We start from the raw sequence: 21615 nt of genomic DNA on the forward strand, positions 1-21615 counted from the left end.
TCGATCTCGTGAACGTAAGTAATCATACCAGATAACTCATCAAGTTGTTAAGTTGACGTTTCTTGATTTTTCGATCAGTTAGAAAAAGGAAACGCGTTAGTGATGATCATTATTTTTTCTTTCATTTCTTCTTGTCCTTTGAACGTAGTTTATTATGAATAATTCTGTGCGCGCGCGCGCGCGCGTGTGTGTGTGTGAAATGTTTATTTTATATTATTTATTATTATATTTATTAGCTTTTTCATATCTATATTTTATAAAATTGCACTATTTTAACATAAAATGTTTTCTCTTACTTTTTTTAAATAAAACGACGAAATGGATTTTAATGAGTTCGTTTTGTACCATCAAAATTATATACATACATAACGTGCCGTAATGTTCTTCATTAAAGACCACAGTTAATTTCTTAACGTTCTCCAAATTTCATTTATTGCGCTATGCGTCAATAAAAAGTTCAGCTTTATCGTTTTCGTTTAATTTTGGTAATTGTCAACTATTTGATAAAACATTTGCCGTACAGATCCTTTTCTTAAGTGAAGAAACCTCCTTAACTTTGTTACGAAGTATCGTCTCGTTAGAAGTAATATGAGTCACTTAATTGAATGAAAATAAATGTCTTTCAAAATTCCTTCAATTGCGATATACTTGAGAAAGGTGTGGGAACATAACACGATTGAATACATTGTAAATGAAAGGTCATTTGAAAGTAAATATTCAATATATGTTTGAACGATCACTGCGTATGGTATGTGTGTGTTTGTATATGTGTGCATGCGCATGCATGCAAATAAACAATATTTTAATAGAATATTTACGAATAAAAGTTTTTTCCTCCGGCTATATATATTGTTGCACCACCCCCAAACACAGTTTAGAAAACGAAAGGTTTAGAAGACAAACAATTATTCTTTCAACCATATACATCAATTCATTTTTCCTAATAACTAATTAAGATAATATACAGTTTAATTGACCAATCAAACTGCACTAGAGAGGTAAATGAACGAATTTAATAGTAAACGCGAATAAAAATAAATTGCAAGAAATATTTACGAGAGTATTTAGGGAAAAAATAAAAATAAGAGGAAGAAGCTCGCGATAGTCCCAAAAAGATTGTGCGTCGGTGAGGTTTGCTGGTATGTTTGGCCCTTCGGTATTATGGTTGCGGCGTCTGAGGCCGCGGGGGGCGCCGGCGCCGATGCTCGATGCCGGCGCCGGCGCGTAAAATCTCTGCGTTATGATCCCCCTCTTGCCCCAACTACCTACCCTGCTGAACCCAAAAGGAACACCTTCTTCGTAAGGTGCTCCCACGACGTTCAGCTTCGCCGACGTCCGCCACCTTCTCTTTCTTTCGTTCTTTCGTTCTTTCGTTCTGTCTTTCTTTCTTTCTTATTATCTATCTCTTTCTCTCTATATCTTTCTACGTATTTCTTTCTTTTTAAAGATCTCTTTCGAATATTTTAATATTCAATTTCCAACTCCTTTAACATCTTTCTATAGTTTCAGCAAGTTAAATACACCTTACAAGTATCTCCCAGAAATGTTATTAATTAATTAAAAACAAAATATAGAAATATTTTAATCATTATATGTCTAGATCGAGGATTCGTTTTCATATGACACAAATGTTTTCATAAAATGAAATTGATTATTTTATTATAACACATAAATATTGGATAATTTATTAATTTTTAAATTATAAACAATAAATAGAATTTTTTTCATGGGAAAATATGAACTATATTTTCGGTGGTCTTTTTCATTTTATCTTTCTTTTTTTTTCATAAAGAAATATTTTCGAGTTCGTCTTTACCTTTTGTTTCAAGACATCTCAAGAGATCTTCGACTCATGACAAATGGTACCTTTCAGGATAGGACCGATCGGTAAGTTTCACCGTGCGACAAGACCATGGACGCACTGGATCATTCAGATATGAGAGAAGAACTAGGAAAGAACTTTCCGCCTCGTAAGATCGGTTACGAAGATGTGTGGTTCAAGAAACTACAGGATCTTAACTTTCCATCAGTGAAATTATTTATAAATGCTGTCAACCAAGTTACCGGATATCTGTCATTGAAATTGATGATTACAAACGATATCGTTTAAAGTACTGACAATCGTATGAGAGATCTAAACGAAAAAACAGAACTTTGACCCGCATAATTTGAAAAAAACATTAATTATATATACCAGCATAATACTCTTTAATCTTTATAAAGTAAAACAAAGTGCAGACTTTCTGTTAACGAACTATAAAGAGATATCGTTATAACTTTTTCTCATTTCGCGAAATATTTTTTCTTCGATTTATACTGAGTATTTTATTCTTAAACTTGAGAACCCGCATTTAGAATTCGTTCGATATAAACTAACATGTTTGATTAACAACGCAGCTGCAACGAAGAAAACATGGGGATCGATTGGTCGATCGAACGATTTCGATGCATCGATTTTAATTCGTAGTTTGTCTAATAAGGAACAAGTAAGTAAGTACACTCGTTAGCCTCGCGTCATTCTTCTCAGGTCGGACTCTATATACCTGTAATTAAGAGGTACGCCAAGGATACGATCTCGCGCTCTTGAAACAACATTTGCTTTACGTGGTAATCGAACTTGTCACGAAGCTACGTTCTACCCCATGTATCTTACGAAACATCGTAAACCATCGTCAACATCTTGGAGGAACAAACAAACATGCTAGAAAAAAGAATTGTAAAAAAAAATTGCAGGAAGATAAGAAAGAAAGAGAGAAAGAGAGAGAGAGAGAGAGAGAGAGAGAGAGAGAGCGAGTGAGTGAGTGAGTGAGAAAAATGGAAGGAGAACGAGATCGGATTCGATCGAGTCTGATTTTATTTTTGCGAGTAGTTCTATCTTTCTCTCTCTCTTTCGTTTCTCTCTGTTTTATCGAGATGAGCAGCGTGTGCGTTCGAGGAGAGGAAAGAGACGAAGAAGGGTTGGCAGGAGGGGAGAGGTATAATTGAATGTTTTGTATAATTAACCTGCGCCATAACTCAAGGTACGTCGCGCCTCCAGCCGCGGGCGGACCTCCCTTCTTTGCAAAGAGAAAGAGAGAATATCGCTTCGCGAAGGAAGTATTTGTATATTCACGGATGCGCTTTATCCATCCATTCTCTCGCATAAAGATTCACGTAAAGCGAATCTTTGGATAAAGAGAGAGAGAGGGGGACACAGGCAGAAAGAAAAGAAAAAAAAAGAAAAAAGAAAAAGAAATCGCATCGATGAAGAACGATCGAATTTTTGTTCATATTATTCGACGAAAGGTTATAAATTCAACACGTTGATCTCGTTTCGATTTTGCGAAACCGTTATAGGATCGAGCTATGATTGGACTTCAAACACGTTCTACTTATTTACATATATAATAGCGAGTTAAAAATACTGTTGCACTATGTATAATCTTATTGGCACGCATCGGCTGAGAAATTAATTATACATACGCGAGTTAGCAAATGAATAAATAAATGCGATCGGACGTATGCATGGAAGTTTATGACACATTACAAGAGGGAAATAGGAATGGAAAGGATAGAAAGAAAGATGGAAATACGTCGGAACAGTTACGGTAAATATTTGTCAAGTCGAATCAACGTATCCGTTTATCCGAAAAAGTAATTGGCCGCCTAACCCGTTGTTAGGCCAAATAGTAAGTCGAAACCGTGACTGAAACCTACGCCCCCTACCACTGATCTCGAAGGGGCCACCTAACAACCGGATAATCATTGCCGTCAGGTTAGCGAGAAAAAGAAAGAGAAAGAAAGAAAGAAAGAGAAAGTTTGTGAGTGAAAGACCGGACCACTCGTAGAAAGTCGATCTCTGAAAAATCCAACAAAACTTTTGGCCCTCGAGTTTACATCGTTTTGCACTAAGCTTCGTGCACTAATATAAGAATTTAGTTTCTTTCCCAACGAACTCGACTCCTTGCTTTCCAATGTTCTTTCAACGAGAGAGAGAGAGAGAAAGAGAGAGAGAGAGAGAAATTGTGTAATCTTACTGAGAATATTGTAAACTATGTGCATACATACGACATTCATTCAAGGTCCGAATATACTCGATGTCAGGTTTGTGCTTTATAGGAGACCGGTAGAAAATATTCCATCGTAAATTATAGAACCTAACGAGAATTAATCGTAGGGATATAGTATCGAGATCGTTAATCGATACTCCACGATACGTCCTCTCTCTTTTCTCTCGGATCTTCGATTAATGCCAGTAGCCAGTAGAATACAAGAGGCAAATTGAAAAAAAGATTCATTTCGTTCACTTCTTCTCATATAATCCATGATATAATACAAAGAAGGTACACAAGATTAATTCTTTTAAAAATCTACTTTGTAAACGTTTGTAAAACCGGATCGTTTCCTCGATTCACTTTTTTCTTCTTTTCCTATTTTTTTCTCTTCTTCATTATTTTTTTTTCCTCGAAAAAAATTGCAATATATGTGTATGTTTCTTTAAAGAAATCTTTTCCTTAAGTACGCCAATTTACTGCCGATTTTTATGGAACCGATGACGAGTAATATATTCGCGGTGTGCTTGCAAGTGTTTAATTACAACAATTTCCATCTAATTGCTCGATTTTCTACAACGTAGCACCGTGCTATAAGCGTGTCACGCGAGATCGTTCGTTACACGCACGCAATGAACTTTAATTGTTTAGCGTGTTGTATTTTCATTCGTCTCCATTCTCATTCGTACTCGTTTCATTTATGCTATTATGATTTTTTTTCTTTCATAAAATGTAATATAAATTCCCATAGTTTCGTATTTGTCGGAAATTTCGCTTGTATCGATCTATTTATCTTTACTATTTTGTATCCTTCATTTAATTCACAATCCGAAGAGTCTCGTGGTTAACCAAACAGTCGCCTAACCGCGTCGTCTACTCTCAAGTTTAGAGTATGTATTCCTTGCGGAACTTCTAAGCGCCTATTTAAATAGCTATATTTTAGAGCGTAGCCATAAGGCCAACAAACTGTCAAGAGATCATACCCTTGTCAAAATAATCGCTAAATTATGGGGATGCGTATAGTTTTAACTACCAGCTCGATCGCTCGCTCGTTCCCTCCTTTTCTTCTTGTCCTTCTTTCGTTTTTTTTCTTTTCTTTTCTTTTCTTTCCTTTCCTTTTTTCTATCCTTTTTTTTTCTTTCTTTCTTTCTTTCTTTCTCTCCCACTTAAAGTTCGAGCAACATTCCCTTTTCTTGTCTATCCATTCGTCTCATCTCTTTCTCTTTCTTTGTGATACCTGCCATCACCCATGTAGTTCCTTTATATTTTATTTATTTTGTTCTTCTCTTTATTTTTTCCTTTATTTTTTCTATGTTTTATCATCTTATCTATTTTGTTCTTGCATTTTTATCTTTTTGTTAAAAACCTTTTTCTTCTCGCTCATACGAATGAACGAACAAACGCATATGCTGTGAATGAAAATCACATGGGACAGCTGACGCGCCCACTATACAACGAGTTATTGAGTAGAAAATGATTAATGAGTCAATAAAACTTCTTATTCTACGATGAGAATTTTAATCATCGAGCGAACATTTTAATTAACGATTATACTCTTAGTTTCTGTTATCATTTGCTGAATAGAAAAAATACATTTCTAGAAATTTCGAATATTTTAAAAATGATTTATTCTTATTTTCAAATTAACTTCGTAACGAGTTTTCGCGATTAAATTGAATATTCGAATATTAAATAAATAATAACAGTTTTTTTTTATCAGATTAATTTTTATAAATATTATTTATTACATTACAATATTAGATAAATTTAAAAAATACACTGAGGCACTAATTACACCATCACCCATTTCCTATTTTTCAACTATCGATTACATAAACCTGCATCGATGAAGAACCTGTGGAAAGTTTACGAGGCTCGTGTCTGGGACGAGTTCGTGTGCCCCCGAAGAATTTGCAGCATAGAATTACGTTCCACCGCTTGTGGCTACGTTATGTGAATGTGTACGTATATATAGATGTGCCTATATATACACATATGTATTTATACAACACTGGTTATTCATAGGTCTACGTGCAAGCACGTTATCGCAGAAAATATACGTTCTCTCGACGTTATCTTCAGGACGCATGATTTGCGCGCTCGCCTATCGCGAAGGATTCATTAATATTAATCGATTCGTCGTCCTCGTAGTCGCAGCCATTTCGCGACGGATTGAAAAAGCACCACCCGAGGGCCTTTAAAAGAAAGAAAGAGAAAGAAAGAGAGAAAGAGAGTTACGCACGCGATCATGATTAATGATAGAAAAGGCGAGAACGGGTGATTAGGGGGCAAGGTAAAGGTGAAATTTCTCTTATCTCCTTCCTCTTATGCATATTCTTTAATGCGATCCTTTCGTTACCTCGCTTCGTATTAAGTAAAACCGAGAATGAGGAAAATGATCCTAATTATTCATTTCTCCAATGAGAATATTTCATTTATTTTATTTTCATTTCGAAAAAATACATCATTTTTATACTTATTCTATTTACGATGAATAATTATGGATAAATTTCACGAATTGTTTAAATCGTCTGTTAGCGTATATAATAATGTTCACAATATAAAAAATTGTACGGAAAATGGGCCATTTGAATGAATTCGAGAGTAGGTACATTGGGAACGTAAAAAGATTGAGACTTTTTATTCTGTTATTTTAACGCTTTGTGTAGCTTACACAACTCCAATTCCGTGCCATGTCAAAGGGATCAAGAAGAAAGGGCACGTTTCAAGCGTACGTCCAGATGGCACGCGCGGCCAAAAGGGTGGGATGTGCTAAGGATACCGGCATGAGGGTTAATTACGGTCGACCATAGGAGGGAAAAAGAAGGAAGAAAGATGAAAGAGGATAGAAAGATAGGTGCCTCCGTATGGTCGAAAAATCAATGCGTTTAAAGGGTGACGGAGAAGGAAGAAAGAAAAAAAGAAAGAAAGAATAAGGACCGGACGACGATGACGAAGAAATAGGTGGGAGGTAGAGAATAGAAGTGGGAGAGGGCTAAGAAGCGATCAAGAGGGTTGCGGGAAAGGGAGAAGGCTTATAAATATTGGGTATGGACAAGATCGGGCGCTACTTACGCCGTCAGCGATAATGACGGGGTGTGTTCGGGCTGTTTGCTTAGCGAGCAGATTAGTGAATGAATCCACAGGTGGGCGCCATCCGTCACACTCCGAATCGGATCCAACTCAGCCCCGCCTATCCAACGACTAAGACCCTTCTCTCTCTCTTTCTTTCTCTTTTTACGCCTTTGCGTATATTTTCTCTCCTATCTCATCTCCTTACTCTTCATCTTCTTTCATTTTGCTCCTTTCGTGTTTCTCATAAACACCGAAGTTGCTTCGATGAAAGGTGGGAAAGTGAATTTGTGGCGCCACCGCTCATTAAATGATTTTTATTCTTTCTGACAGGTTGCGAAGATGATCAGAAGCTTTGGTTTTGATTTTTGTTTGGAAAAACAATTCGTCCCATAATTACATCCAATTCTGACTGGTTGGTAGCCGATAAGCCTACCTGCACTCGCTGACAGTGTTGATCCAGCACGAAATAGTTACCGATGATGGATATCATCGGCTTATACGAAGGTGCTCGCTTATCACGTCTAGAACCACCCACCTGATCGTTTAGTTAATCCTTTGTAGGTGTAGATCAATGACCGATGTCATTGAAATCGAGTCGATTACTTATTCAAACGTAAATTGATATCGATCTTATAAATGCCTTTGCGAATCGACCGTTATTATCGACGAGAGTAGTATTTACTGAAAGCGATGAAATTTCATTTTATTATCCTATTAATCTTTAACGATAATGTAGCTTATTATTTTGAAGTATATAAAAATTGAAATCTTAATTCCTGCTCTCAACCAAATTCTTTCTCTTATAACTAGTATGAGATAAAGGGACCAAATCAAAAGTGAATAAAAAAGTTGTCTGCAAAAATGTTGCAGAATACATACCTACTATGTATCCTCCTCCTACTCTATTACTCACGCGTCATGTCGGTTACGTCGTCGCGATTAGTCGAGATCGCGATGACGAATGAGCCGGTAGGAGCGATGCGAGCATTTCGGGCCCATAACGGGTCCCATTTTCTCCGACGACCTAAGAATACCGAGGTACCGATATGATGGAGTGCTAGGGAGATTGGCGGACCACCGGAGTAATGTCCGCGCTAATAGCAGTGATTACCCTGCCTCGTTGAGAACGAAAACCCGCCCCCTCTCTTCTTCTCTCTTTATCCTTCTCCTCTTTCTCTTTCTTACCCCCTTTCTTAGTCTCCTTATTTTCTTTCTCTCTCTCAACAAGTTCGCAGCGTTCGTTTTGGCTCGTAGCTCATACCTTCTGGCCCGGTGTGTCCAGCCCACGAATTGATGGATGTTTGCTAAAGTAAACTCCCTTCTCCTTTCCGTGCAGTCGAACCTTCGCTCTCGTGCTACCATAATGTCGAGAAGCTAAAATACTGTACGGAATGCATCGAACGATTAAACGTCTGCAAGTTGTTCGTATGTTTTTTTACCCGTCTACGCGATCAACTTGAATATTCTCAATCTTTTAAAATGTCGATTAGAGAATTACCTCATATAATATTATCTATTTTGTTATCCTTTATATATTTATATTATATAATAAATAGAATTCTTAACAATTAAACTCGATCAAAATTGAGAGATAGATCATGCTTGTAATTGTACATTTGTTAAGATTTCGTCTCGCGATAAAAGTGATAATGAATTGGTGAAATGAGATAGTAGCCTCGAAGATTAAGTAAAAGAGAAAGAATTACCAATGAACGAGAAGCGAGAGTGTTCGTAAGTCGTAGAGGCTAACGACAGTCGGACAGCTGTTGTGGTTGGCTATGCTCTAGGCCGATGGCGTTCGTTATTTATCGAGGAACGTTTGCATTCGCAAGATCTTCGAGATAACGCGTTAGGAATAATGGAACGAAAAGTACGACCAAGCGCATCCACGATGACTGTATTTAAGACTATCGTCACTGCCAAGTTAATGCGCCGCCACGCCATTCTGCTACAGAATAATTATACACGCTTTATTATATTCTCGCTCGCGATAGATCACGCGATTTTCATACATATGCATCGGATAAGAAACCGGAGTCGCCTGGCATTCGAACTAGCTTTAACATCCTCCTATCCTTTCTCTTAAACGTCTCAGTTAGTAAACTATTTAACGAGACTTGTAATGTTTCTTTAAGTTTCGTATGACTAGATATTTTTCTTTTATTTTTTTAAAACACCTTTTCGACGATGATTGATATTACATATGGAACTAATATTATTATTGACTTATGTCATAATATGATAAAAAATAATCTATCCCCTTCTACGAAAAAAGTTGTACCAATCTTACGACTTGAACTTAGGATATCTGCGAATAACAAAGTTCAGTAATAAAGAAAAGAAAGTGTCTAGTATTATTTAAGAAATCACAACTATCAAATCGAATGATTAAAAAATTTGTGACTACCGGAATCAGACCGACCACATTTGGGACGAACTCCGGCAGGAGTTCTTATCAGATCGACTTCTCTTTATCGTCAATAACTTTACTCAGAGTCAGCGGTGATCGTAATCTAGAACATCGAGTGGAAGTCGGTCGACTATCGAGACACAGGGGTGTCCGTTAGCATGGTTGGCGAACCTCGTAGAACGGTAATTTAAGACTTTCGATGAAAATACGAAGACGTCCCCGAAGATGTCCGCGAGGAATATCTGAATGCCGCGCGTGGGCAGCGAAGCGAGTGTGCCTTCAGGCATCGTCCCTTTCTCCGCCCTTCTACTACCTCTCGTTCCATCGATATCGAAACATGCGTACGAAGCTACACGGAATAAGAATTCGTATTTTCGATCGTCCTTCGCTTTCGAACCTCTTCGATTTGCTTATGCACCTACGTTCACGACGTAAGAAGGTAATAATTTTCATCGAAAAGCCGATACCCGCTTGTACGCGCGCCCGATCAACGTTTTGGAGAATAACTAAAAAAATATCCTATTTGTATATTCTTTTTTCTTTTTTTAATCCATTACATAAATTAATAATAAATATCGATGCAAATATGAGTAGTTAGTTAGATGATATATTGATATTGATTAAAAGAGATAAATAGATGGTAATGATTCCGTCGATAAATATTGAATAATGAGTAGATTATAATCATCAAGAAGAATGGTCTTCTTATTTGCCAATAAGGTTTGAGTGAAAAAGAATTAAATCAGGCCACCTGCCTGGCCGGTCGATTCCATTCCCTCTTACTACCTGATTCTAATTCTATCATACCTTATTGGTTACTCCTTTAAAGACAGAGTATCCCGCGGCGATATCCGTGGTACGTACCAACTAATAAGTATTAGAAGAATGTTTTTAAAGATTTTTGGGCTTCTGTAAATACGCGTTGTACATGACTAAAATTATATATACCTTATACATCTATGGCTGAATTGTGTTATGTAAATCATATAGTTTAGAATTAACATAATCATTCAAAACTTGTTGAAAACTTGGCGAGTAGCGAAATTATAATTTGTCAGAAGCGTCGGATTAAGGAAAACGTAACGCTTAAATCGAATCAAAAATTGTTTCGTTTTACGGAATAGAGCGATGAGAATCTTGCGTGTATAAAGAAACTCTTATAATTACAGCCTGCTGCGTTATGCAAAATGAGAATCGCGACTTCCCCTCGATACCGCGTTAAAATGCGAATAAACATGACGCCAAGAATTTCTTCTACCTTGAATATACATTTGATTGCGAGCGCGTGTATCGGGATGAAAAGACACAATTCATTTTTATTTCATACACCTTTACTCTGAAAGATCGCGCAAAGGCTAATTAATATAAAAGAAGATCGAGATACCTTTATAATTAATAAGAAAAGGACTGAAGGATTGCTTCTGCTTATTATTAAATATTATTTCACTTAATTGGGATTTCTTTAAAATATGAAAAAATTTCATTATGCCAATAATTACCTCGACATGCCAATCTTAAACCAATCAGTTTCTAATAAAAAATACTGATGAAGAATAAATCATCAGGGACACGTCTAAAGCAATTAGGCAATGGTCTTCCCAGGGTTCTTCCAAAATGGTCCTTGGAAATACAAAAAGCTCGTGTGACGCGCGAAAGGAACGATTACTCGGACCGATGGTGCGAAAAGCAAATGGCCGAACTTCTTCTCGCTTCAAAACAAAAATGACTAGGATGGAAGAAGAAAATGAAAGGGAAAGAAATAAGTAGAAAGAGAGAGTAAAAGAGAGAAAAAAGGCGAGAAGGGCGCTCCCTTTCATCGAGGCGGGACAAAAAGGGTTCGATCGAAAGTCTCAAAACCCCGGGAGACGGTGGTCATTATTTGTTTTAGATATTAATGCTCTCCACGGACTATCGATAATTCACTCTGAGCGTTCTCGATGTAATCGCACGGTGTGTGTGCTCTCTCTCTCTCTCTCTCTCTTTCTCTCTCTCTCTCCCCCTCTTTCTTTCTCCTTTCTCTCTCTATCTTTTTCACTCTTCACTCTTTGTCCGTAATGTACAGCGTATATAAAGAGAGATAGAAAAGAATAGGGATACAACATCTAAGAGAAAGGATAAAGGAGGAAAGAGAGAAAGAGGAGGTCCGTGTAAACGATAAATCACGATAAATACGTTTGCCCAGGCCCATTATAAAAGGAGGAAGAAGGAAGGAGGAAGAAAAGAAAAAAGAGCAAGAAAGAGGGAAAGGGAATCCGCACGATCGGCCAGGCACGGGCGAGTGCTCACGCGCGGGAGGAAGGAAAAAGAAGGTGTACCGATATAAAAGGGAGAAGGGTGAAGGGCGGGCGGTCTTGCCCACCGATATGCGATCCTCTCCCCGGGGCAACTTTCTTTTTATCTTTCTTTCTTTCTTTCTTTCTTTCCTTCTATACCGGTGCATCCTTTTCTTCGAGAGCCGCGCATTACGATCGCTTAAGTCTCGACTCGACTATCGAGTGATCCATCGCCTACGAATTCGACGAAGCCTCCCGCCTACCCTCGGGACATCCTCGACTAATGAGTGTGTCTCGATCGTGAACGACCAGTCTCTCTCTCTCTCTCTCTCTCTCTCTCTCTCTCTCTCTTTCCCTTTCTCTCTCTCATTCCTTTCTTCTTTCCTCTTCCTGATACCGCTTCCAGGTGCGGTCTCTCGGCGTTTCTCCTTAAAAAGGATTCCAATTAAGAGAACCCGGTTCGAGCGACCACTTGCGTCTCCACTCGCCATTCTTTCTCTTTCATGTGAATATCAAAGACGACAGGTGGCCCAGAATAGTTTGCTGAAGCCTACGTGAGACAAGAGGTAAAAAGAGAAAGAGAAAGAAAAAGAGAGAGAGAGAGAGAGAGAGAAAGAGAGAAAGAATGAGATGAAGATGTAAGACAAAGCAGAGAGTATAAGCATTAGAGATATTGTCCTTTCGAAAAAATTCTTGTTTATCTGGAAAAATAACATAGATACGTATGAACATATAAGTATACGATTTTACGAGCCATTGCATAGTCTCGTGACGATAGAAGGTGTAAGAACGGTAATTTTGTGCATTCCAGAGAAACTAGTCTCTGGTCTATGCCACCGATAATGCTCGGTAAACGAGTTATGGAAGAAGAGGAAAGGGTGAAGGAGAGAGAGAGAGAAAATGAAAAGAAAGATACGAAGAGGAGAAAGAGAAAGAGAGAAAACGGGTAGGTAGATACCGGAGCCCGCGGGGGGCTCATAATTGCCGACCCTGAAGATCGGCCGACCCCATGGGGCCCTCCTCTGTTTGTTTTATTCCCTAGTTATACAAACGCGAGATCTACGACCGATATATGATAATCGTACCTCTGCTTCTTCCAGTCTCTCTTGGATCTCGTTTCTGATCTCCGAGACTCTTTCTCTCTCTCTCTCTCTCTCTCTCTTTCGCTCTTTCTTTCTCTTTCATTTTATACCTATCCATCCGTCCGATCTTCTCGCCACTATTCTCTATCAAAGTGACCACCCCCACGAATCATAAGTATGGACACACGTCCAAATCAATTCCAATGAAAACCAATTATAATAGTCAACGAGATAGCAAACAGAGAGAAAGAGAGATAGATAGATTGTCTTCCATGGAAGCTTTCGCCACGTCTCATCGTTTATGAATCCCGTTTATTCAAATTCTTTGCTACCTGGCATGATTAATATTCTTCCTCGTAGCCTCGGCTACCATCGCTTTCCCACGAAAGCGATTCAACGTCGCGAGTAGAGAAAGAAGGACGAATACGCGTGCTCACTCTACGATTACCACTACCGATGTTTCGATGCTCTCTCTCTCTCTCTCTCCCCGCGTTCGATGTTCTCTCTTTGGTTAAAAGGACACTTTGCAAGATAAATGCCTTTGTAAATCACTTTTCGCTTTCTTACCTTTACCCTCCGACCTTTGCGACGCCACTACCTCAATAATCTTACCTTAGACGCAGAACCAAACGTGGATTCTTGCGGTTCCTTTCGGTCCAAGCTCGGTCAACTTCCTGGTAGAAAGGCAAGCTGTCTTTCCAGGATATTAATATAAAGGCGAGATGATATTAACTACCTTAACTATCGAGTATGAGTTATTGCAAAAGTATCGACAAATTTAACGATAAATATAATATAGCTCTTAAGCGATCTTCCAAGATTTAAAAAAATAAATAATGCAGGAGAACACAACGGATCGATCATGAAATCTTGTATCGAAGACAACACAGAGGAGAACGCTCTACTGCCGAACGACTCGTACGCTAATGCTCGCCCCTTCGTGGAACCGGTTTTCGCATTTACGATTCAATTTCTGGAAGGCTCGACGATACTGGACGAGGAAAATCTATCGTCGAAACGGCCATTGTATTCCTTCGGGCATTGAAAAAATAAAGCAAGAAATAAGAAATAAGAAGGTCCATTTTCGTTCGTGTCCACATTCGCGAACGCTAGGTTATCGTTTCGAAACAACGCTAAGCTCATATTTCAAAAAGATAACTTTACGAAGGTAGCAGGTTGCGCCAAATACATCTTATATAGAAGTGCTAATCTAAATGTTAGAAAGAGAAAAAGAGAGAGAGAGAGAGAGAGAGAAAGAGAGAAAGAGAGAGAGAGAAAAGGAGTGAAGTCAAGTAATTAACTATCGAGATTACGTGAACCATATGTCACGATGTAAAACGCATGTGGTTAGTGTCGCCGTTGGTCAAGATAAAACCAAACGAGACCAACGTAAACGTGATACTAACTCGTGAAAGTCGTTAAATTTACGTTCCCTTGGTTTAAACGTACTGCTCGCAAATGATATGTAAACCCTGCGGCCGAACGATGTAATATTGTGCATACGTTGAGAATTTTTTTGGTATGATCTCAAAGCAGGAGTGCCTTATTAATTTAAAAATCTTCCGATTATCTCACAGCATGCGATCGTAAAGTCGAAAATATGTTGAATATCCAGAAATTCAACTAATATATGGTAAATACAAATGTCACTAGTTGGTACAAACATTTTGTAAGAATGTTTTTTGTTTTTTATTCTTTGTTTGTTTTGTTAACAATTAAAAATACTTACCTCGTTGTCAATTTTCTTGAATTCCACGTCCTCTTCGTCTACCTCGAAATACAGCTCCGTTGACGTGACGGAAATAATTCCAGGCGCAACTATTCCCGGTGCGATTAATTTTCCTTTCGTACTAATATTTACCGGACCTAAAAATACAAGATAATCATTTTTCTATTATATTATCTACTTTTACTTCTAAGAGTAATAATATTTATAATATTTATAAGAATAATTTTTATAAGCAAGCTTGCGAAGTCTTGCCAAGAAATAAAAGTCGATGGGAAAAAAGTAAAAAGTGAAGTAATAGATAAAAACCTGTTAAGTCGTTGTCGAGATCTCTATCATCCGAGAGAAGCTCGCTGTCGTCCATTAGATCCGCCGACTGCAATTGTTGCTGATGTGCACGCGAGGCTGCGAGATGCGCGTGAAACTCTTCGCGCGCCTGAAGGATCGCATCCTCGGGTGCACCGTGTTCAAGGGCTGCTTTCAGCGTAGCTTCGGGATGGCTCGAGCCTAGTGGATTGTGCACGAAACGCTTACGTCTACGTGCATCATCCTCCCAAGCATCTAGCTTCCAATATTCGGCCAGCCTGTCAAATGTACGCAAAATTTAAGAGAACTTGTTTACCGTTTCTTTTTTTTTTCATTTAATTCGTAATAATGTGATAAAAGATAGACTCACTTTGCAGCCATTGGATCCATGTAACCCCAGGCGCCATGTTTGTTTGATAAAATATTACGAACTTTTTCAAGCAATCTGCTTGCGATCACATTATCTCGTCTTCGTGCTGCTGTAATCAAATGATCGCACATTCTTTCCTCTTCTCGTCGATCTAACAACGTTTGAGCGCACTGAGACTGTAATAATTAATATATTGTTATTGGTAATCATGTGAGTAATTGTCGAAAATAAATTATTCAAAAAATGTATTCGTTTTATTTTGAATACAATTACCTCAAAGTCCGCGTGCTTCAATACATCGTCTGCTCTCATTCGATTTAAAATAAATTCAGCCTCGTTAGCGACTCTTACTATATGATCTTTCATCGCGTGAGACAACAATCTGTAGAAAAGATATTGAAAACAATTTTAATAATAATTTAATTCTTATCTTGTTTTATTTGTTTTTTTTTTTGTTTAAATTTCTTTACCTGCCCTCGTTGATGAGCTCGATAAAAGCAAGACCAGCATATTTTTGCAAAGAATTCTGCCATTCCTGAGAACACAACAGCATCACCAGTTCTACCACGGAATTGCTGTTTTTGAACGTGGTTAAGCCTATCCAAGAGAAAGAAGAGAAACCGTTTAAGTGTAAAGACAAGAAAGAGTATGAAGAGAGTTTGAAAGAGATGGAGAAAGGAAAAGAGGTGATTTACAAGCGCTGTTCGATTTATCGTTCTGCAATGACGGAAAAAATAAACGTCCATCGAGAATGTGACACGACGATCGTACGCGACGTTGCGCGAATATCGAGGCTTCGTGTAATCATAGTGAATACCAATGATGATCGTCGCTTGAACGACGATAAATTTTTTCAACAGCATAACGAAATTTTCTTTTTTAAATGATAAACAATTTCTACGTGAAGAAATAAAATATAACTGAATGGTAAATGACGTGTCATGATAATTAGAGAAGAAATAAAAACTATAAAATGAAAAGTATGTTACATGACGCATGAAATATAATCACGATTAAGTTCCAGTTAAAATTAATTACGAACTCGTACCTTTCCCTTCCATTAAAAGTTCTTGACCGTGTGATCCAACTAACGTTTTCGAAAGGAAGGGCGCAAAGTCGACCATGATTTCTCGAAGAAGAGGACAAACAGAACCAAGCGCCATTTCTAACTTTTGTGTAAGCGAGGCTTCTCTTGACGGTGTTGGTACAGGAAGATGATCGACCAATCCTTTGATCGGTAGATCGTCCGGTCTCGGAGATGCCGGATTGACAACCAATCTGTCCGGTACACGAACCACGGAAATTTCAGCTGCGGGTTTTTCTCCCCGTTCCGCACTTCCCACTATTTCTTGGTCCAGAACGTTATCTTCGTTGTTTTGAAGGTCACCTGAATTTGAACACACCAAAGATTAAAATAATTTATATATTTTATTAAACATTTAATTGAGTGCATCCAATTAATACTACTATATTATTATATTTTAAGATTTTACATAAAAAAGGTATTGTGAAATATTTAAAAATATTGTGCAATGGTAAGTAAATAATAGTTACTTCAATAGAAATTAAATAAATCACTAAAATATAAATCAGATTTCGACAAAGCTTATCATTATGATCTATTTGAATTTTCTTTTATCTTTAGGATTATACTCTTACATTTTTTAGGATTAATCGAATAAAAGACACATAGAAAAATATTGCAATGATAGATAATTTTACCTCGAGAATGGGCGATGTTATGAATATTTCGAGGGTCCTCTCGAGGATTCGATATGGGTACAGTGTCACCTTCCTCGTTCAAATTCACGTCGGTCCAGGCTTCCTCAGATGAATTATGCTTATTTTCGTTGTCCGTCGTCACTTCCGACGGACTTGGATCCGCAGTGATGTTGCTACGATGAACAGCCTCTTCGCTGGAGTCGTTGCTCTAAGAGGAAAGTAAATTGTTTTGGATAAACTTTTTTCTTCTTTAAAATAATTAAATTAATCAGGAATCCTCCAATTCGAGCGGCAATAAAAATGGTCTTACGTCAATTTACGATTATATAAAAGATCAAAACTAATTTCTTCGCAAAAATTCTTAGATAATAATAATTATCTGTGTTCGTACAAAAATTTCGAACGATGTATTTGATGTTTTACGTTTGTATGCGTATGAACTTTTCATTTGTGTAAAAAAAATGTGAGAAATGTTTTTTTTTATATATCGGGAATATCTACTGCTACTAATACTAATCGATTAAAATACTACTTGTTCTTATTTCAAACAAACAACTTTAATTGGTAGCCTACATTCTCTTAAACACATTAACTTTTTAATTTATTCACGATATATAAATATGTATAGGTAATTACTATTTACGAACACAATATAATGTAGTTACGTATGTCCAAATCTTCTTGTTAAAAAAAAAAAATTCTCCCGTGCTACGTAGTTGCTGTGACATGCAATATCGTTAATACATTGCTAAAACGCAATCATCTAATATATAATAATAGATAGTATATATATATATATATATTTAAAACAAAAAAATTAATCAAGCCTCTTTCATTTTCAAGCTTCGACAATAAAAAGAATAATCATTCTATCCAGAGTATATATTTGATTTAATTCATAGCATGTATTATATACACGCGTGTGACTTCAATATGAAATCAATATTATACGTTTATATATATGTATAAATATAGGCTATGAAAAACATAAATTGTAATATAGTATGCATACGTTTCGTATCATGGCAAAACATTCGTTGTTTGGATGAAGCTTTTCAAATATTTGATTGAAAGAAAACTGAAAAGATAGATATTAGCCAAAAAAAGATAATTACTTCACAGCGTACCCGTCAAAATGGGTGTTTTGTTTATACGATGCGATATCTGTCTTTTTGACTTTTACACGCAAATGAAAGTTCTTCGGAACGTTTAATTAATGCAAAACTATTTCGGTGCTTTTCAAAAATTATCCGGAGAATAATTATAGATAAGGACAGATAAATAGTGGAATAGAAATAAATGAAAGAGGGTTAAATAAAGAGAAAGAGAAAAAGAAAGAAAAAAAGAAAGAGAGAAATATAGAAGAACATATGTGTGAGCTCGCGTATTTCTCTTCCCTTTTCAAGTATTTCCATCCTTCGCATGGGTAGTCTCTGATTGGATAGCTTTACCTGAAGATTTCGTGGCAGTGGTTCGGACCTCGTAGAAGAGCCAAGCGTTGGTTCTGACGAGGTGTAATCCTCGAGAATTGTCCGTGGTCGAGGTACACCACTGTGACCTCCCTTCAGAACCAGTAGTTAGTACGCATAGCAATGCAAGCAGAGGAAGTTAACGATGAGAAAAATTATAGAGTACAGTCACTTTGCATGCTTCGAAAGGGTAATCGAAAAAAAAGAAAATAAAAGAAAGGAAAACTTTTTTGAAATGAAACTACGATATAGTTATATATATATATAGATATATGGTAACACATGTGCCAAAAGTGCGAGCACATAGAAATTCAATCTTTTTAAGATATTCTAAATTATTTATTTCGATGATAAAAGAGAATATATAAGAAAGGGATTGTGATAACTATCTCTTTCCATGCTACGGTAATACGATGAACTAAAAATATTCTTGAGTGGTTATAATGACACTACTAAGGAAAATGCTTAACACTCAATTAATTGTTTCAACAAAACATGCCGCACACATCAAACATACTTAAAGGCTTCTTAGGATACTAATCGATTTACTATGGATCCTTTTGGAATTGAAAACCTAATTTTATTTTAACGATTAACGACGTTGTCCCCAATTTCATAAAATTTCATTTTTATTATTTTCATTATTCAATATATTTTTCAAAAATTCTTTTTTGTGTCGCAGGGAAGATGGACAGGGTAAGAATTTAGAACGTTATTTCGATCTTATTGAACGTTTCGTCCCTTCGTCGGGACTTCTTCAGTAACTCGATCGTTAAAGTTCAGAGTCTCTTATATATTATTACAAAAAAAGACATACATTTTTATATTTTTTAAATAATAACACTGTACTTAACATATCTACAAATCGTTATATCATAAACTGTTATATTTAAGCACGTAATCAAAACAATACACAATACAATATTACAATAGAGTATTGTTATATACATACACAATACAATACTACAATAGTATTATTTTGATTACGTGTTTAAATATAACAGTTTATGATATAACGATTTGTAGATATGTTAAGTACAGTTTTATTATTTAAAAGAATATAAAAATTGTATGCTTTGTAATAATATATAAGAGACTCCAAACTTTAACGATCGAGTTGCTGAAGAAGTCCCGATGAAGGGACGAAACGTTCAATAAGATCGAAATAACGTTCTAAATTCTTACCCTGTCCAATTTACTTGCGACACATTTATTAAAAATTTTATTTTTGGACGTGATAAACAACTAATTCTTTATTGTATTTATCTGAAATTATAAATGTTATTATAAAAACTAATAAAAAATAACATTTCTATAGTTACTCTCAAAGGATCCTTTTGAAATATTTATGGATAAGTATATACATTGTGCTATTAACAAATGTGTGTGTGCGCTTTCAAATCTACATTAACGTTTGACTAATTATCTTTATTTAAAGTTTTAATTAAATATCGTGAAGCTTTATTGAAACAGATTCTTATATATTCATCACGAAAATATTTTACATAGAAAGTAAAAAACGTGTAACTACATTAATTTAATCTACGTTTACCAAATTACGTAACCTACATTTAAAATAGTTTGAAATTTCAATCAACGACTGCGATTTGAATAATTTGATAAATGCGCATAAAATATTTTTCTAGATACTCTAATTAAATTGTTCTGTAAATTGTATTGTGAATGAATATGTATATTCCTTTTATTTGATATCGTCTGCATTTAAAGTATTCAAAAATTTTCACGAAAGGAAATATAACAATTATTTTATCGCGAGTAAATGATAAAATAATAGTGAATAAGATTAATGCGAAGCACACTGTGCACTGACTAACGTTGCTTTATTTAGAGCAAATGTATCAAAGATGGTGCCTCTTTGAGGAAGAGTGCCAGGATTTTTCGTCAATTACAAAAATCTAATATTCAAAAATACTAGCAACAGACAAAGGTTTGATAATGTATAAAAATAACAAGAAAGATTTTTCAAATAAATTACACGGATATAGGTATATATATATATTTCAATTCTCTTAATTTATATTAATAGATTATTAACGTGAAAGATATATTTATTATATTAAATATACATTCATATCGTTCCATCAAAAGGGAAACATGCAGTTTTGAGTAAAATTCGTAATAACTCACGAAAATCTATTGTTTCTTTTCTTATTTTTTTACAAAAGATAATATCTATCATATTAATCGACTGTAATCTTAATTCATATTATCGACGATAAAATATACTAAACCGTTAACAGGGAAACAAATGAATTATGGTAAATACTTTGTACTATCTTTACCTGAAAGATCTTCCGAATTTTAACTGTTCCCAATATACGTACGTTTTATACGAATTTTTTTTACCGAATCTTATGATGACTATTATTCGTTTTTCTTTTTTCTTTTTTTTTCTTTTTTTTTTTTGTTTGTTTGTAAGAGATCGATGTTGAAAACATCGACAACGGACTTACCTTGGTCGATGGTGGACCGGACGACGTAACGTCGTGGTCGGCCAAGATGGAGGAATTATTTTCGTCCACTATAATAACTTCGTATTCACCATCATCTTGAGAACCGGACTGGCTTATCATGCCTGCGCTCCCTGAAAGCATGATTCACGAATGTTAGGATCAACCATTAATTCACAAGATTTATTTACCGAATCTCTTTTTTCAAGGATCATTTTACATTGAGATTCGTATGATCGACGTTCAATGAAAGAAAACAATTCAAACAAGAGAACATGTAATCGATCTTTAAAAAATGTATTTTAAATTATATCAATAAAATCAAAATTTATTTAGTATTTGTATTCGTTGAATTTATCCTAAACCAAATAATATATTTATTTATAAATTACATGTTAATTAATTATAATATAAAATATTACAATTAAGTAGAATTCTTACGTTGTACGTCGATTAGGCTAAATCAATAAGGAGAACGATGCATACAATGCAACTCTTAAAACACAACTAATTGTAAAATATATATACAATTAAATTGTAACAACAAATTTTTAAGCTATTGCATAACATAAACGATAACTCTTTTGTTTTATATGTCTTTAATCTTTAACATTAATTCTTCATTCCGATAAGCATAACAGAAATCGACTCATGCTACTAATACGTTCTTCTCTATACAT

General features: G+C 35.9%; 1 protein-coding gene across 18 annotated transcripts in view; it reads right to left on the bottom strand.

The window, feature by feature from the left end:
* LOC122521485 (neurobeachin) overlaps positions 1–21615 on the bottom strand; it is a 310344-nt gene that overhangs the window by 47466 nt on the left and 241263 nt on the right. For 17 of the 18 annotated variants that reach the window (XM_043642274.1, XM_043642270.1, XM_043642269.1 and 14 more), the window contains 9 exons: positions 20939–21069; positions 18447–18557; positions 16996–17203; positions 16322–16660; positions 15744–15870; positions 15547–15655; positions 15274–15449; positions 14907–15181; positions 14601–14737 (listed from right to left, as the gene is read on the bottom strand). In XM_043642274.1, coding sequence (XP_043498209.1) covers positions 14601–14737; positions 14907–15181; positions 15274–15449; positions 15547–15655; positions 15744–15870; positions 16322–16660; positions 16996–17203; positions 18447–18557; positions 20939–21069 — 1613 coding nt within the window. The remainder of the gene's footprint in view (positions 1–14600; positions 14738–14906; positions 15182–15273; positions 15450–15546; positions 15656–15743; positions 15871–16321; positions 16661–16995; positions 17204–18446; positions 18558–20938; positions 21070–21615) is intronic. The other variant, XM_043642279.1, reaches the window with a different exon arrangement.

This window comes from Polistes fuscatus, unplaced genomic scaffold (genome assembly GCF_010416935.1).
Source record: "Polistes fuscatus isolate 324 unplaced genomic scaffold, CU_Pfus_HIC Scaffold4, whole genome shotgun sequence".
Classification (NCBI taxonomy): domain Eukaryota; kingdom Metazoa; phylum Arthropoda; class Insecta; order Hymenoptera; family Vespidae; genus Polistes; species Polistes fuscatus.